The sequence below is a fragment of the Salvelinus alpinus genome, chromosome 30 (genome assembly GCF_045679555.1).
Source record: "Salvelinus alpinus chromosome 30, SLU_Salpinus.1, whole genome shotgun sequence".
Taxonomy (NCBI): Eukaryota; Metazoa; Chordata; class Actinopteri; order Salmoniformes; family Salmonidae; genus Salvelinus; species Salvelinus alpinus.
This window is the reverse complement of record NC_092115.1, coordinates 36908637-36927394: the sequence shown is the minus strand read 5'-3', so window position 1 is coordinate 36927394 and position 18758 is coordinate 36908637. Positions and strand designations below refer to the sequence as shown.

The window sequence follows — 18758 nt, the reverse complement described above, 5'->3', positions numbered from 1 at the left end:
TTGTGCTTTTTTCACAAATGCGCTTTTGTTAAATCTTCACCCGTTTGGTGAAGTAGGCTGTGATTTGGTGATAAATTTACAGGCACCGCATTGATTCTATGCAACACAGGACAAGCTAGTTAACCTAGTAATATCAACCATGTGTAGTTAACTAGTGATTATGTGATGATTGATTGTTTTTTATAAGATACGTTTAATGCTAGCTAGCAACTTACCTTGGCTCCTTACTGCACTCGCGTAACAGGTGGTCAGCCTGTCACGCAGTTTCCTCGTGGAATGCAATGTAATCTGCCATAATCGGCATCCAAAAATGCAGATTACCGATTGTTATGAAAACTTGAAATCGGCCGTAATTAATCGGTCATGCCGATTAATCTGTCGACCTCTACTGTGGACTGTGACCTTATTTTTATTTTCAGAAGCAGAAATTAGAGCTAGTAAATGAAAACACACTTGCCTTTGCCCCTTCCCTGCAGCCACTAAATCAACCGCTTACCTTTGCCTTTCAAGTGCAGCACATACACACGGCCTACCACCTTGCCACAGCAAACATTACTATGGAGGTCAATTTGACAAATGAGCTCAGCTATTTGTCGAACAAATACAATATCAAAGGCCTATTGACACAGCAGCACTGGCAGAAAGAAGGAAATGTGAACCCTGTTCATGGAATTCAAAGAACTGTATGTTAACATACATTTCAAAGTTTATTGGCAACTTATTACATTTCATATATCTTTAAATAAATACAAAAAACTACTAAAGTTGACCACTGAAAAAGTACCAAAAAAAGTACTAGAATTAAAGCTAGAATCATTATATGAAACAATAACAAATTGGCCACCCTGCCTCTGTTTGGTTAAAGCTGAGAGAGGAGCCTGGACATATGTAACCACTCTCAAATCCATAGACGGAGCTAAAGATGCAAGGACTGACCATCCATGATATCAAAATTATAGTTTTAACCCGAGACAGGGAAATAGAATAATCCTAAAGTGCTTGAAAGGCATCATATAAATGAGGAAGGCACTCAACAGTAATAGAACATACATTCCTAATCTAAAATACAAATTAGACTTAATAAAAACCTGAATGTTTCAATATGAACTAATATTCCCCTACCAACCTAAAAATAAACAAAGCAATGTAACAAGCAATACTCATAGGAATCAAATAGTGACTAAACCCCTACCCTTCATACTGTAAATACATAGCCTATGAATAATCTAAACCATCAAAATATGTATTTGACTGAATTTGAGAATATTATGTTTGGCTTTTACATTTGGCTCTGAGGAAAAGATGTTAGCATGATTCCTTCAATAATGTGCATGAGAATGTATTTTTAACATTTTTGTAACCTCATCTCTGAACAGTTTCCTGCCTCCACGAACAAATTGCTTTAGCTCACAACTCTTACTTTTCATAAAGTACTGTAGATAATGTTGTCAAGACAGGCTCAATGCACACATCTACAATTACAAAATGTGGACATGGGCTTGTCGTACAAAGTATAATTTCCCCAGATATTACAGTTTTAATAATAATTCTTCACCCTAGCCAGTGGTGACTGGTGATGTCATCTTTTCACCTGCCTATGCACTGTCTATGTAAAACAAAAGTTTCAGGCATTGGTGCTTGTGCCATCAAAGAGAGACATATGAATCATATCCTCAGAGTTCCGGCTTCTAGTCGTTTTAATGCTGACAGGATAGTTTGTGTAGTTGTAGAGATGGGTTGGAATGAAGTACAGTTTAGGCTTTGCTGGTCTTATGGCTGTTATCTGCAGTATTGCTGTTATCAACAATGCTTTTGCTGTCAGAAGTTTTATAATTGTCTGTATCGTCATCACTGTCCAGCTTTTTCCCGATTATTGGTACTGTCTGGGGTGTTGGTGCCATTGGTGTTGTCTGGATCTGTGGACTGCAGCTCAACCCGTATGCCATTAAGCTCCACCAGTCCATCATGCAGCTGGGTCGCCACCTCCCTGATCTTGGCAGCAAACTCAGACTTGGCTCCCTTCTTCAGCTCCTTGGAGTCCTTGGCCACAAAGTAGATGTCCATGCCCACAAAGAGGCCGGTGAGCACTCCGGTGGCCATGCTGGCAATCTGGACAGCTCTGGCCGCAGTGCTGCCAGCCACGTTGGCTATCTGCACCACACGCATGATCTCGTTGGCGTTGATGAGGATGGCCTTCCCAGCCATGGCACCGTCCTCATAGATGTTGTTGAGGCCCGGGAAGTCACGGTTGTACGCGTGCTTCTTCATCTTCAGCAGATCGAACCTGCGCAGGCTCTCAATCCCTTGCTTGATGAACAGCATGCACTTGTTGATGTCGGTCATCTTCTTCTGGTAGTCCGTCACGATGGCTTCCACCTTCTTACGGTCCATGGAGTTGTTGACCGTGTTGGAGAGTCCAGCTCCGGCTGAGGTCAGGCCACCCGCTGTGGCCACGCTCAGTCCCACCGCTGTGATGATCAGAGAGGTTCCCATGGTGACAGGGGCCAGGGCGAGGCCTACAATGGTACACACGCCTCCTACAGCGCTGGTGGAGCCGCCAGTGATTTGGGCGATCTTGGTCTTCTTGTTGAAGCAGTCGAGGGCATCTGCGATGCTGTTCAGGTCAATGACGTGCTGCCACAGGCTCTCTGCACGCTCTGAGAACAGCTTGTTGAACACACGGATACCTTTCTGCACCTTCTCAGCTGTCACTGCAAACGCCCTGGAAAACGAGTTCATATAACCATCATCAATGCTTACTATAGTGTGAATTACCTGTTTACCCAGGGGCTTTATAACAAGGCTCTTCTGTACGTGTGTGTGCCTGTACACAAAGTGAGACCCAACTATAGCATCACTTACTTGGCCTCCTCTTTTTCAGTCAAGTCATCATCTTGAGGCATGTCTTCCCACTCTGTAGCAAAATAAAAATGGCATCATTTGGATGAAGTGTGTGCGTGCGTGCGTGTGTGTGTGGGACTCACGCTCCACTGTGCCCCACCAGTCCATCAGGCCATCCATATCCTGCTGAGAGACATTTCTCTAAGTCAGCTTTGAATCACCACTTTAGAAACTCCTACTTTTCAATCAAAAATCTATTTAAATCAAATGCAAAACTCGATGGCAGTTAGCAGTCAGTGAGAGGAAACCAAGTTTGAAAAGTAATCTTAAGAGTACAGATTGACATTATTTAGCATTGTTTACAGCAACCAACCTGCTCCTCTGGCTCTGCCGGATTAACACGGAATTCCTCCAATTGGTCGAATAAAGATTTATTTCCACCGTCATTCTGAGATAGGAAGGGGGGTGATGAATACATGCTGTTATGTACTGTAGGTCTGTCTATACATTTAACACAGTAGAGAAACAGAATATGTCTTGGCAAAACAATGTTTGTCATGCCAGAGTAGCAACATTGTAACGAGGGATACAGGAGTATGATACAGAGATCATAATCACAGGCCAAAAATGAAAATAGAAAATGTTTGGACAATTTCAGATTACAGACAGAAAGAGAGAAATGGCACATATTAGCTCTGCTGTTTTGCAGAAGTGGGACATTCAAACCTTCCTGGGTTCAAAGAACAAGGAAGCAAGGGAACAAGTTTGGGCACATAGCAATCTAATCTAATCCGCAGTGGAAAGGAATGGGCACAACAATCTGGGAGTGGTGGTGTGGGTGGCAGTTTGGTAGGTAGAGAAATAAATAAAAAGAACAGGAAAGAAAAAAATACTTGAACATAATGTTCTTAGATAGGAGTCAAAGGGCTAGAAAAATAACCTAGTCATCTAATGGATCAGCCAATGTGACGTCCATTTTGCAATCCTGGACCACTTTTCAGTCTGCCAGCCGTGACAGTCAAGCCTTCAGATACAAAAACAAAACCTAGGTATCCATTATAACGGTACCGGTATGTGGAAGAACAGTGTTAGAAGGAGGATCATGGAGTAGAGTTACCTCTTTTGAGTCACTGCCTGTAGCTCCCGGCTGGGTTTCAACCTTCTTCGGCATGGCTTTACCCTGAAACAGACACTCTGTTAAAAGGTGGAATCCATAGCAGTGAAACTGCCACATACGTTTGCTATATTACAACAACAAAGACGTTACCTCAAACAACAAACTTACATTTTTTCCTCGTACATCATTGCATGCGCGATAGAACAGCAGAGAATGTAGTAGATGTTTTATAATGATGCTGGATGCTCATTTCCTCAAAACAAAAACTATAAGAAATGCACTTAGGGGGGCAAGTGGCGCTGTTTCAAATGTAATCAAATATAAAAACTTTTACTCTACAGTATTATACAGTTTTCCCACAACGCAACCAAACATACCCCTTCACTTTTCTCACATTTTGTTACGTTACAGCATTATTCTAAAATGGATTTAATTATTTTCCCCCCTCATCAATCCACACACAATACCCTATAATGACAAAGCAAAAACAGTTTTTTAGAAATTTTTGCTAATTTATAAAAAATGTACATAAGTATTCAGAACCTTTACTCAGTACTTTGATGAAGCACCTTAGGCAGCGATTACAGCCTCGAGTCCTCTTGGGTATGACGCTACAAACTTGGCACACCTGTATTTGGGGAGTTTCTCCCATTTCTCTCTGCAGATCCTCTCAAGCTCTGTCAGGTTGGATGGGGAGCGTCGCTGCACAGCTATTTTCAGGTCTCTCCAGCGATGTTCGATCAGGTTTAAGTCCAGGCTCTGGTTGGGCCAATCAAGGACATTCAGAGACTTGTCCCAAAGCCCCTCCTGCATTGTCTTGGCTGTGTGCTTAAGGTCGTTGTCCTGTTGAAAGGTGAACCTTCGCCCCAGTCTGAGGTCCTGAGAGCTCTGGAGCAGGTTTCTATCAAGGATCTCTCTGTACTTTGCTCCACATCTTTGCCTTGATACTGACTAGTCTTCCAGTCCCTGCCACTGAAAAACATCCCCACAGCATGATTTTGCCACCACCATGCTTCACCGTAGGGATGCTGCCAGATTTCCTCCAGACGTGACGCTTGGCATTCAGGCCAAAAAGTTAAATCTTGTTTCATCAGACCAGAGAATCTTGTTTCTCGTGGTCTGAGAGTCTTTAGGTGCCTTTTGGTAAGCTCCAAGCGGGCTGTCATGTGCCTTTTACCGAGGAGTGGCTTCCGTCTGGCCACTCTACCATAAAGACCTGATTGGTGGAGTGCTGCAGAGATGGTTGTCCTTCTGGAAGGTTCTCTAATCTCCACAGAGGAACTCTAGAGCTCTGTCAGAGTGACCATCAGGTTCTTGGTCACCTCCCTGACCAAGGCTCTTCTCCCCCGATTGCTCAGTTTGGCCGGGCTGCCAGCTCTAGGAAGAGTCCTGGTGGTTCAAAACTTCTTTCATTTAAGAATGATGGAGGCCACTGTGTTCTTGGGGACCTTCAATGCTGCAGAAATGTTTTGCTACCCTTCTCCAGATCTGTGCCTCGACACAATCCCGTCTCGCAGCTCTACGGACAATTCCTTCGACCTCATGGCTTGGTTTTTGCACTGACATGCACTGTCACCTGTGGGACCTTATATAGACAGGTGTGTTTCTTTCCAAATCATGTCCAATCAATATAATTTACCACAGGTGGACTCCAATCAAGTGGTAGAAACATCTCAAGGATGATCAATGTAAACAGGATGCACCTGAGCTCAATTTCGAGTCTCAAAGGAAAGGGTCTGAATACTTATGTAAATAAGGTTTTTATGTTTTTAATTTCTAATACATTTGCAAACATTTCTAAAAACCTGTTTTCAGTTTGTCATTATGTGGTATTGTGTGTAGATTGCTGAGGATTTTTATTTATTTAATCCATTTTAGAATAAGGCTGTAACGTTAAAAAACAAGTAAAGGGGTTTGAATACTTTCTGAAGGCACTGTACATATTGTAAACCCAGACACAAACTATGGTTAACACCTGGAGGAAGTGAAACGTAGTGTACACAATATGTAAACATCATTTACATGTTACCTTGCCTCCTGCACCGCGTGGCATGAACGGATTGTGTCGCCTAGGTTTTTTCATCTTGGCCTAAGAACAATAGAATAAAAAATTATACATTAATTCAAAGGGAAAGTAAAGGGAAGTGAGAAACATTATGAGAAAATCTAGAAAATACCAGCATTTTGTAATGGAATAATAACGAACTAAATTCAAGCGAAACCCTGATATTTGCATGATTGCATGGCCACAGTAAGGAACACTGGTCTAGTGTAAGCTGTGCTATCCGTAGGGTTAACCACCACCTCTCCGTCCTTGTCTTCTCCCTCTTTTTCCCCAGTGAGGAGAGATTCACCCTCTTTAGGACCATCAGATTGGTCCTGAAATAACCAACAAACAAATGTCATTCCGATAGATTGTCAGGCAAAATCATATTACAGAAAATATGACAGAGTAAGAGTGTGTGTGTGTGTGACGTGTGTGTGACGTGTGTGTCTCTGTGTGTGCTTCACTTGTGGGCTTGTATTACTATCTTCGTGGGTACCGGAAATCCCCACAAAGATAGTAAAACAAGAATTTCTCCCTTGTGGGGACATTTCCCAGGTTTCCACAAGGACAAAGTCTATTTTAGGCTTAGGGGTTAGGTTCAGGTTTACAATTAGGGTGAGGGTTAGTGTAGAATAGTGGACACAGAGTAGCCAAGGGAGGTGATAGGTGGGAATGAGGAGGAGCCATGGTGGTAGAAAAAGAGTACTTTATTTAATGCAGATGAAGGATTTTAGGAAACGTGGTTTGACTTGACAAACAGTTGTCCATAGCAGCAACATTCAGGATACGAAAACTCACAAAAATGACAGATGAAGGCGAGTCTAAAGCTCAGCCCCCTCAATAGGGTTCCTACTGCAGCAAAAATGAGGCCTAAATGCTAAGCAGCATAACTAGGGATTGACCCCTTTTCTAGCTCTAAGCAGAGCCTTACTCTCCCCCTTACTGGGACTAAAGAGAGTCTACCAGAACAGCTCAACTCAACTGACTGTACATACAGGACGCAACAAACAAACTGCTATGGAGCATATTGTAAAATAATTAAATGTACTGTACATTTAATTAGTTGAATGTTACTTGGTTAATTAGACCGGGAAATACTATGGAAAACATGATTTAAGTTAATTGCATTAATTCGTTTAAATTACCATATTTTGTCAACTACATTTTAGTTTCAAAGACAGAGCTACATTAAATAGAATATGATTAAAACTACTATATTCATTTAAAATGGTGATGAGGCCAGTGAAAGGCAGCCTCATCAAAGTTAGAGTTAGGAGTTAGGGTTAGGATGAGGAGTTAGGGTTAGCGGTTAGCAGTTAAGGTTAGGTTTAGGGGTTAAGGAAAATAGGATTTTGAATGGAAATAAATTGTAGGTTCCCACAAGGGTAGTTGTGTGTGTGTGCCTGATTGTCTTTTTGAATTTTTTGCTGACCAAGTCTGGCTGGTATGTTAATCTTCTGGAATCAGAAGACAAAATCCGCCTGTACTGCTGCATTTAGACAGGCAACCCAATTCTGATCTACTTTTGACCAATCACATCAGATCTTTTCACATCAGACCTACCCTCAGATCTGAATGGTCAAAAGACCAATGGCAATTAGTGAAAAAAATATCAGAATTGGGCTGCCTGTCTAAACGCAGCCTATGAGCCACCATTACACAGGACAACTGATAGATACAGATAATTTAGATATGAATATCAATCTTGATCAGTCAGAATTCTCCAAGCCTACCTCTTCTGTGAGTCTGGGAGGAACCTCTGGAGTTCCAGCAGTTTTCCCTGTCCTCTCTCTCGGGATCATATTCCTGTTAGCCTGAATTAGCTAGAAGGACAAATATAGTCACTCTAGCCTGTGCATTAATTTACAGAGATACGGGTACGCTACATATAGATGTTATTACACATACATCAACAAATGAACATGACTGGTGTAAACTGCACCTGATTGTCGCCCATCTCTCTCTTCTTCAGTCGGTCATGTAAGTCTGTACCCTTCAGCTCCTGTTGAGGAGAAGTGACAGACAACCTTAGCAGAGATATTATAAAATTAGACATAAGGTGAGGAGGAGCAGTTTGATCTGTCTGCCTACCTCTTCAGTGGGTCTAGGAGCAACTGCTGGCATTTCAGTTCCTTCCTTCCTATCTCTCTGGATAAGATTGCTTTTGACCTGACAAAGACACACACAGTCACTCACTGTTCTGGTCCTGTCTTTTTGTGGGAGTTGGAGAGAAGCAAAGACTGGTGGGAATATGTGTGTCGTATAAATTATGTAACAAACTCTGTTTTTTAAAATGTTTTTTATGTTTATGTTGCCATATTAAAAATATACTCCATCAAAGGTAAGTAATAGTATATATTCAGCATTGAGATTCCATTTTGTAGAATTGAAGAGTACTGAAAGACATTCTACTAAAATGCTTACATCTTTGGCATTGGAATGTTTATCAGATGACGTTAGTTTGTCCCTTGATCTTGATGTGTCTTCAGTCCTCTCCTTATCCTGCGATTGAAGAAGGAATGTTATCAATCCCATCATCAATACCATTACTTGAAGCATAAAGAAGAGTGAAAGCCTACTTGGTCATACAGTCTAGTAATTTTGATACAGTAATGAATTACCTGAGTTGAGGAGTTAAATGGATTCCTGAACAACTTCCCCATTATGCCACCCTAAAACAAAAGAAGATTGAATAGCCATAAAACAGGCAAAGATCGAATCGTACTACACCGGCTCCGACGCTCGTCGGATGTGGCAGGGCTTGCAAACCATTACAGACTACAAAGGGAAGCACAGCTGCCCTTTCCCACCTGGACAAAAGGAACACCTATGTGAGAATGCTATTCATTGACTACATCTCAGCGTTCAACACTATAGTGCCCCCAAAGCTCATCAATAAGCTAAGGACCCTGGGACTAAACACCTCCCTCTGCAACTGGATCCTGGACATCCTGACAGACAGCCCCCAGGTGGTAAGGGTCGGTAACAACACATCCGCCACGCTGATCCTCAACACAGGGGTCCCTCAGGGGTGCGTGCTCAGTCCCCTCCTGTACTCCCTGTTCACTCATGACTGAATGCCCAGGCACGACTCCAACACCATTAAGTTTGCCGATGACACAACAGTGGCAGGCCAGATCACCGACAACGACGCAACAGCCTATAGGGAGGAGGTCAGAGACGTGGGCGTATGGTGCCAGTGGACCGAGCACGCCCCCATTCTCATCGACAGGGCTGTAGTGGTGCAGGTTGAGAGCTTCAAGTTCCTTGGTGTCCACATCCCCAACAAACTAACATGGTCCAAGCACACCAAGACAGTCGTGAAGAGGGCACGACAAAACCTATTCCCCCTCAGGAGACTGAAAAGATTTGGCATGGGTCCTCAGATCCTCAAAAGGTTCTACAGCTGCACCATCGAGGGCATCCTGACTGGTTGCATCACTGCCTAGTACGGACATTGCTCGGCCTCTGACCGTAAGGCACTACAGAGGGTAGTGTGTACGGCCCAGTACATTACTGGGGCAAAGCTTCCTGCCTTCCAGGACCTCTATAACAGGTGGTGTCAGAGGAAGGCCCTAAAAATTGTCAAGACTCCAGCCACCCTAGTCATAGACTGTTCTCTCTGCTTCCGCACTGCAAGCGGTACCGGAGCGCCAAGTCTAGGTCCAAGAGGCTTCTAAACAGCTTCTACCCCCAAGCCATAAGACTCCTGAACATCTAATCAAATGGATACCCAGACTATTTGCATTGACCCCCTCTCCCCCTCTTTTACACCGCTGCTACTCTCTGTTGTTATCATCTATGCATAGTCACTTTAATAACTCTACCGACATGTACATATTACCTCAAATAACCGGTGCCCCCGCACATTGACTCTGTACCGGTATCCCCCTGTATATAGTCTCGCTATTGTTATTTTACTGTTGCTCTTTAATTACTTGTTACTTTTATTTCTTCTTCTTATCCGTATTTTTTAAAACTGCATTGTTGAGAGATCATTGTTTGTAGAAAGTTCGTCTTGACACATGCAGAGAGAGAACAAGTACCTTAGACTTGACCTGAACACCAAGGTTGTTATATGAAAAATAAATACTAAGAACGTTTTGAGGACTGAAGTTCCCAATTGAAGAATAAAGAGTACCAAAAATAGTACAAAAATAAACCCCACCAAAATCCTCACCTGCTTGGCTTCAAAGTGTTTGTCAGAAAAGGTGAGTTTCTCCCTAGAGTCTGATAGGTCTTCATCCCTTTCCTTATCCTGCAATAAAGTATAAAATGTCATCACTCATCAACATCAAAAGCATCTAGAGGAGTTAAAGCCTACTGGATGATATTGTTTAGTTGTCCTTTTCATATAGTAGGGTGTCCAATCAAAAATGTTTATTTTGACCAATGTGTAGATAATCCTCTAAGAAAACCAATGGTCCAAACCTCATGTCGTTATCATAATTCATTCAAAAGTTATTGGAGTTTTTACCCTTGTAGGATGGCCAAAATTAGGGTGACTAACTCAATGGAGGACAGAAAAAAACAGCTCAAGGAACATTTCACAGCTTTATGTCAGCTAAAGTTAAAACCCCAAAGCAATTTTTGTAATTTTCTTTTTAAATAAAAAGTATTCGGAAAGTATTCAGACCCCTTCACTTTTCCCCATAACGACAAAGCAAAAACAGGTTTTTAGAAATATTTGTAACATTTATTAAAAATTCTAAACAGAAATACGTGATAGTTCAGTTAAATTATTTTTCATAAATTTGCTAAAATTGATAAAAAACTGTTTTTGCTTCGTCATTATGGGGTATTGTCTGAAGATTGATGAAAATAATATATTATCAAGGCTGTAATGAAACAAAATTTGGAAAAATTGAAGGGGTCTGAATACTTTCAGAATGCACTATGTCTAATAAATAACTGTATGTGTTTATTTAATGAAAATAATTCCAAAATATATTTGCAATATTTTATTTCCCTGAGCCTCCTTTGGCTCTAGAAATGCTCAGTTTTGATCGTGTGGGCGTCAGGAAACAAATTTGAAGATATTTACATACACAGCCCTGATAGGATGGTCTAGAGCCACCCCCTTACCCAGATGAACAGTCATTGGTTTATTATAATCCGATCACATTACTTTCCAGTTAAACTCGTAATCTGTCTTCTTGAATCCGCAGGGCATAAAACAATATAGAGATAAAATAGATATCAATTTTGAGAGATGACGTGGTATTTTCATATTTTAGTATACGCTTTTCATAGTAATGCAAAATTAATATGAAAAGCTTCTCACAAAAACAAGTGTATCTCAGTGAAATGTCATCGGAGCACTGAGCATACCCCAAGCGTTTTATTTTCAAATACTTTTACATTTAATTCAGCTAGTGTCACGCTAATTTAGCTATTTGTGACCTGCAGAAAAAATTTGAAGACAACCACCACAACATGCAATATCCTCGAAAGTTGTTGTGAGAAAGCTGCACTGCTCTGTCAACAGAGCTCGGTGCTTATTATCTGATGTATTACATTACGAAATCCAAATTTGTTGATATAATGTTAATCAAATGTTAATGAAAGACCCCAATGAATGATTCAGAACATGAATAATCATATTTGTCTTGGTAAAATGTATTTTATAACATAAGGAAGTAAAATTTCATCAAAGCTCGTTTTCACCGACTCTGGATAGAGGGGGTGGACACCCTACATATAGTAATGGACTAACTGAGTCAAATAATTATACAGAGAATTAGTACAGGTACAAGCAAATAGTATAAATCAACGTTAAGCAGAAATCATAAAAGTAAAATGAGGACTATGCTAAGTTTATGAGTAAGACTCGCCTTCGAGGTCTTTTCCGAGAGACTGTCAGTGCTGGCTGAGAGATCACTGTGAGTAGATAGGTCATCCAGATTACCCTAAAAGACACAGATGACAATATGCATTTTAGATTTATCTGTGACTATCAATGTTGCCATGTGAAAAACTACTATTCCGTTACAAGGTTGTTTACTGTTTCTGTTAGGTAAACTATACCTCTGAAGAGACATCACACTCACCTGAGAATGTGTCCTATCCCCCAGGGGCTTGGGGGATTTTCTAAACATTCCACTGAACACTCCTCCCTTCTCCTGTAAAATAAGGGCAGGTCAGTGGTGATCCTACTGTATGCCATTGGAAATAGTCAAATGAGGAATCTGTTAACTGAAGACTAACCTTAGTGTTGATGTTGACAACGAGACTGTCATTGCTGCCTCGCCTGGATGAAAGCTCACTGTCTGTTGACAAATGATCCTGAGACACAGTAAACAGTACATGTGTTCTAAAAATACATATACTTGTGGTATAAAAACATTTTTCATAAAATATCCTCCAATTACTGAAACATCAGTTAAGAAAATATACACTGAGTATACAAAACATTAAGGACACCTTTCCATGACACAGACTGACCAGGTGAATCCAGGTGAAAGCTATGATCCCTTATTGATGTCACTTGTTAAATCCACTTCAAATCAGTGTAGATGAAGGGGAGGAGACAGGTTAAAGAAGGATTTTTAAGCCTTGAGACATGGACACACACCTGAGCATGTGTTACATCTTGGGAGGGCTTGGGAGACTTCTTTAAAATTCCTTTGAACATCCCTCCTTTCTCCTGAAAAAGAAGTAGGAGGCAAGTTGATAATTTTGCCCATTGATCAATGAGCAGTGATGAAAGTCTCCCCCAGCCTCATACATACCTTAGTGTTGTTGTCAAGGCTGACATTGCTGGCTGAGAGCTCAGTGTTTACAGACAAATTATCCTATCAATAGGATGTATGTTACGTCAATACAGTCAGACTTCATCAAATCAAGATGTAGATACATTGTAATAGTTTAATATATTGACATCATTATCACCTGCACAGGTACTGAGTGTTCTGCTGGTTTAGAGGATCTTTTGAACATCCCACTGAATTTTCCTCCTTTTTCCTGGGAAAGAGTGGGGTAAGAGTATAAATCAATGACTGTATATAATGAATGGACAAAGCCATCGATCACGTGACACCATTCATTCCTATTTGAAGACTCAATGGCTGCAGTCCAAACAAGTTAATTTTACCCCCTCAGCCATCGCCCTAGCCACTTTCCCTCGGGGGATCTCTGTCGAAACTGGATGCAGTTTGATTGCCAACTTAATTAAGTGGAGGTCCAATTCACAAACGTCGCCCCCTCGGCCCTCGAGTTAGCGAGTGAAGAACTTTGATAACTTGTGGGGTTGATATGACCCACAGTTTAATGCAAACTGTAGTCACGTCTCAAACTCTGGTGGCCACGAAATGTCAGATTTAATCAACACGGCTGCATTTTCAGCATGTGAGACATAATTATGACACTAGCTTGCTAAAGAAAATATATAGATGACATTGATTTTAGAGTTGGAAAATGAGAATGACACTCAAATAGGCTTAGTCTCATAAGAAGGAGCCTATACAACGTAGCTAGCTTCATAAACATATTTTGTGTAATTCTGAAATGTATTGGAATAAATTACCAAAACTATAAAACTAGCTAGCCAGCTATGGGTAACTGTAGCTACCTAGATGACAGGAGTGATAGCTAGCTACGTTAATAGCTTTAGGTTGCCTCTCCGATCATCACTCTCCCTCGCTTGAGCAAGGGACATTTGAAGTACACTCGGATGTGACAATGAAAAAACGTAATTCAAGGGCCGAGGGTTGTCTACTTTGCGTTTGGACTGCAGCCAATAGCGCATTGAATACTAATTAAATTGGTTAAGATTGCGTCTCATGAAGACATAACATGCTTCGTTTGAGCTACACCAGGAAGTGACGTTGCAGGCTAGTTCAGTGTTGCCCCGTCTCATTGAATAACTCAAGTTGAAGGCCGACTGAGGTACTGCAGGTTGCCATTAGCAACTAAATTATCCTTATAACTTCATCTGTGTGCAATTTTTAAAGAATCTGTTCAAGAACATACATCTGGTGTATTACAAGAAACTATTGGAACCATGATTGTCTTTGACTATATTGTAACAACCCTGGGTTTATAAGCGTGGAAATCGATTATGCCACGCGAGCATGCTTTTGCAGCACAGTCGATAGCGCGCCGGACTTCGGGCTAGAAGGTCGAGGGTTCGAGACCTGCTCCCTGCTGTTTCATTACAATATATATATATATATATATATATATATATATATTATTTTTTTACACGAAGATTGACCACAAAGATTGCAATTTTTCCATTCACTATAATGGGGGATCCTGTTTTCCACTAACGATACCTGCAGTACCGCTCAGCCTTCAACAACCGTAACTTCAAAGACAGGGTCAGTAGTTCTCCCCTGGTATAAATATATATTGTGTCACCATTTTTTAGGAAATCATGATGAAAGTGGACATTTTGGGCCATTTTTAGACCTATACATGCTTCCTGTAAGACCCTATGATCTGTGAACCGTACATGATACAGACAACATCTTGGTGTCATTATACTCCTTATAGTGGGCTCTAACATATGGAGTATGTCCTGATACAGAGTTTTTTTCCACATTCATTTATTCAACATTCAAAATATTAATATTTCAAATGTACAACTTTTTTTGTGTTAATTTCAAGACATTGTTTGGAACAATATACTCTACAAGTACATCAAATGTCCAGAGTTGGCTCTAGGCTAATTTTGAAGGTATGATACATTTTATGAGCACCACCAACACAGTGAATGGGAAAATGGATTCAAAGGGAACTCCTTCTGCTGGTGATTGGCTGAATGTGCAATCCTAATTGAGGGCTGTGATTGGTTAATGACTTATAGGGCTCTATTTTAACAAACCAAACGCAATGGTAAATCTAAGCACTGGTGGTAGCGCTATAGGTCCAGGTGTGTCAGAAATATTTTTGCTAATTTCACATCCATTATTATGAGCGCAATAGCTGGCGGTGGTGCAAAAGCGCTGGGTTTTGATGAATAAACAAGTTGTAGGTGTGAGGAGGACTTGGCCACTCACTGGCCAATCAAGGCTTTCCATGGCTTAATAATGCATGTTTTTGTCTCAAGTTCTGTAGGTTATTGACAGTCTTTGCATTGTCATCAACTCCAATTTGGCTGGGGGCACGGAATATTCTCATCCTAGTCCATTGTGGATTGATACTGCGCTCTATTAAATTGCATAGGCTACAGTAAAGAGTGATAGCAAAAGCAAAAGAAAACATGTAGTGTTTGCTCAATATGTTTGAAGTGTTGATAGTCAACAGTGTTGTAATTGTTTTTTTTGTGTTGTAATTGATTTTTCAAGTTAAACGGAAAACAAGCAATTGTTACAGGAAAATAACTTCAATGTTTCCAAATACCAGTGTCACCAGATTATCTCATATCTTGTTCCATGATGGGCATATAGTCTACATCAGGAGTGTCAAACTAATTCCATGGAGGGCCTAGTGTCTGTGGGTTTTTGGCTTTTCCTTTCAATTAAGCCCTACACAATGAGGTGAGGGGAGTTCCTTAATATTTAGTGACCTTAATTCATCAATCAAGTACAAGGGAGGAGCGAAAACCCGCAGACACTTGGGACCTTGGTGTAATGAGTTTGACACTTGTGGCCTACATGGAAGTTTTTACGCACATCCAAAATAAAAACAGAAGCTGGCTACAATAACGTAATAGCCTACATAGATAAAAAGGGGATGTTTGGCTGCTGTCGAACTTGATCTTTTAATAAAGCTTTGGTAATTAAGATTTACTTCAAAGCGGTATCATGAGCTAAACACTTTATGGTCTATAGTTTTGACTACTTGGCAAATGGATTGGGCTTGACCAAAAAAAACTGCCTTCATTGAGAGGAGGGGAAGCTACGCTTGGTTTTTAATGAAATGAAACAAAATGGGGGAAAAAAACTTTTGTTTTCAATTTTTACAGGCACAAAAAAGCACATCTCTCTTGTTCCATGTGCATATGGGCACTGTGCATCACGGTTGGAAAGGTTGCGCTTCAGTTGTCAAAATCCATGCCATAACCAACCACATAACTGCTAAGACCAGCTTTAGGTTGGTTTTAAATATCCCCACCAATGAATACTGAAATTGGAACTTTGGCACAAGTTTTTAAGGACACAGCTCAGATATTGCCACCCCTCTCACCGTAGGCTTTCGTGGCAATCTTTGAGTTCACTGGAGCTGGTAAGTTTCCAGTTTCCAGTGCTGGTTGAGCAACTTGACTTAGGCTGAGGTTGCTGTCTGGGAACATTGGTGAGTGGTCAGGACTGGAGCTGTCTGTTGGGCAGAGCCGGGCGGCCCTATACGCAAGTTGCGTAGGGCCCTGCAAATTACGCAAGGGCCCCGCCTCCCCCTCGTGTCAAAGTGGGTGTCAATGTTTACTACTTCGATGAGAGGATGAAGCAGAACTATCCTTCTGGTCACGAAAAGAGAAAAAAAACACAGAGTGAATTGTGGGAACAGCAATCAGGTAAACTTGTGTTCTCTCCTCTCCAAGTTTGATGTCAGCAAATAACAGTAACGTTAAGTTGATGTGCTAGCTTGCAGTGCATCTCCCTCTAGTCTGTTTGTCTTGCTAACCTAGCTGGGCAGTGCATCTCTTGGTCTGTCTGTGTCTCACTTGCCAGCCACTTCAAGGGCTGTGTTCTGTGACTTTATGCCTGACAAAAGTGAGAGTGAAATACAACTATTTATTACTTTTGATAAACGCCAACGGGTAATGGTGTTTATAAACTGCTGCTCGGAAAAGATAACTGTGTCGTGCACTTTCCAGCAGCAACCTCTGTGGGGACCAGTCCAGACAATATATGGGTGTGATAGCACTCCTCATAGGCGCACATCATTTTAAAACAAGGCAATGATTATCTAGTCTCTCAGTCAAGGTTTAGTTACAACTCTGGACTAATGCAAGATGGAAAGCAATGGATAGACATTGACTATTGATTTATATATTGAATTTAAAATGTTGATTCGCTGGGCGTACTGGGCAATATGGATGCACATCCCTCAGTAAATAATAACCATCAAGTATTCAGCCAAGCCATAGAATATATATAGTATTTTATATTTGAAAATGTATAAAAAGGAAATCTTGGGGAGCCAGTTTGAATGGGCCTGATGCAGCTATAATTTACAGGTGCTATGCTTAAGTTGTCAGTAGAGGAGATGCTGGATCATCAGCCAGTACAAGCACAGACTCAGTTGATCCACATCCAGCTTCAGCCAGTACTAACACAGACCCAGTACAGCCGGTTTCAGCCAGAACTAACACAGACCCAGTACAGCCGGCTTCAGCCAGAACTAACAGACCCAGTACAGCCGGCTTCAGCAAATACTAACACAGACCCAGTACAGCCAGCCTCAGCCAGTACTAACACAGACCCAGTATAGCCGGCTTCAGCAAATACTAGCACAGACCCAGTACAGGCAGCTTCAGCAACACAGACCCAGTACAGCTGGCTTACGCAAATACTAACACAGACCCAATACAGCCATCTTCAAGTACTAACACAGACCCAGGTGAAGTACAGGCAGCCTCAGCCAGTACTAGCACAACCAGAAGTGTACAGCCAGCATCAGATACAAGCAGCTCAGACCCTAATAGAACAGTTGCTGCTCCACCAAATGACCCAGCATATTGGCCCCCAGTCTTAACAGACTTTATGAGGACCGAGTTAGTGCACAGAGGTCCATTCAAACCAGGACTGGATTTTTCTTACCCTAAAGACAAGTCTAGAAAAGGTTTCCATTCAGGCTTATTACAGAGACAGCTGTCAAATGGGGAAAAGATTACCAGGAGCTGGCTTTCATTCTCAATCAAAAACAACGCTGTGTATTGTTTTTGCTGTAAGCTCTTTCCTACAAAAGACTACAAAATAATAAAGGAAGGCATGAATAACACCATTCTGAAACACCATGAGGGTAGTCCTGAACACACAAACAATATGATTAAGTGGAGAGAACTTGATCTGCGCCTAAGTCGGGGACAGACTCTTGACCAGATACAAATGACAAATTTGGAGGCTGAAAGGAATGGCTGGATGTCCTTACATGTTTAATAAGTATCACCCAGTCTCTGGCTGAAAGAAACCTACCATTCAGGGGTTCATCAGACAAGCTCTTCCAACCAGATAATGGAAAAGCCCGGCCCGCCACAGGAGTCGCTGGTGCGCGATGAGACAAGGATATCCCTACCGGCCAAACCCTCCCTAACCCAGACGACGCTAGGCCAATTGTGCATCGCCCCACGGACCCCCCGGTCGCGGCCAGCTGCGACAGAGCCTGGGCGCGAACCCAGAGTCTCTGGTGGCGAACCCAGAGTCTCTGGTGGCGAACCCAGAGTCTCTGGTGGCACAGCTAGCACTGCGATGCAGTGCCCTAGACCACTGCGCCACCCGGGAGGCCCGCAACTCCCAACATTTTTAACAGAGCAGACGGGAGTATCAATCAATATGATTGTGGAAAATTAATGTTCAGTTGCTGTCGTGTGCGGCATTGCGGTTCCATGTACCGCTAGCAGTATTTTAGCCACAGACTTTGGCATTGGCAACTCATTCTCAATCTGATCAATAAGCATATTCTTATCCAGGCAGGGCACTTGATTTCAACATCTAAACAGGCTGTTGTTCAAACAGTTGGAGATGGACAGCAGGGTGTATTCATAACATTTCAACTGTTGGCTAGACTTTAAGTCCAAGTTGGCTAGACTTTAAATATAAAGATTAGCTGGCTACTCACTAGCTGTAAGCTTGTGCTTGAGAGATTATT

At 41.7% G+C, this 18758-nt stretch overlaps 1 protein-coding gene across 3 annotated transcripts in view; it reads right to left on the bottom strand.

The window, feature by feature from the left end:
• Nucleotides 1-667: 667 nt before the first annotated feature.
• The window catches only part of LOC139559881 (uncharacterized), a 29030-nt gene continuing 10939 nt past the window's right edge, over nucleotides 668-18758 (bottom strand). Inside the window, exons 1-20 of one of the 3 annotated variants that reach the window (XM_071376315.1) lie at nucleotides 16137-16273; nucleotides 12897-12968; nucleotides 12737-12799; nucleotides 12580-12651; nucleotides 12213-12290; nucleotides 12056-12127; nucleotides 11840-11914; nucleotides 10186-10263; nucleotides 8627-8677; nucleotides 8430-8507; nucleotides 8097-8174; nucleotides 7948-8007; nucleotides 7739-7828; nucleotides 6263-6337; nucleotides 5988-6047; nucleotides 3959-4021; nucleotides 3215-3289; nucleotides 2985-3027; nucleotides 2863-2914; nucleotides 668-2722 (exon numbers count right to left, since the gene is read on the bottom strand). In XM_071376315.1, coding sequence (XP_071232416.1) covers nucleotides 1849-2722; nucleotides 2863-2914; nucleotides 2985-3027; nucleotides 3215-3289; nucleotides 3959-4021; nucleotides 5988-6047; nucleotides 6263-6337; nucleotides 7739-7828; nucleotides 7948-8007; nucleotides 8097-8174; nucleotides 8430-8507; nucleotides 8627-8677; nucleotides 10186-10263; nucleotides 11840-11914; nucleotides 12056-12127; nucleotides 12213-12290; nucleotides 12580-12651; nucleotides 12737-12799; nucleotides 12897-12944 — 2085 coding nt within the window. In that variant the 5' untranslated portion in view covers nucleotides 12945-12968; nucleotides 16137-16273 and the 3' untranslated portion in view covers nucleotides 668-1848. Of the gene's footprint in view, nucleotides 2723-2862; nucleotides 2915-2984; nucleotides 3028-3214; nucleotides 3290-3958; nucleotides 4022-5987; nucleotides 6048-6262; nucleotides 6338-7738; nucleotides 7829-7947; nucleotides 8008-8096; nucleotides 8175-8429; nucleotides 8508-8626; nucleotides 8678-10185; nucleotides 10264-11839; nucleotides 11915-12055; nucleotides 12128-12212; nucleotides 12291-12579; nucleotides 12652-12736; nucleotides 12800-12896; nucleotides 12969-16136; nucleotides 16274-18758 lie in introns of those variants that run through there. The other 2 variants (XM_071376313.1, XM_071376314.1) reach the window with 2 other exon arrangements.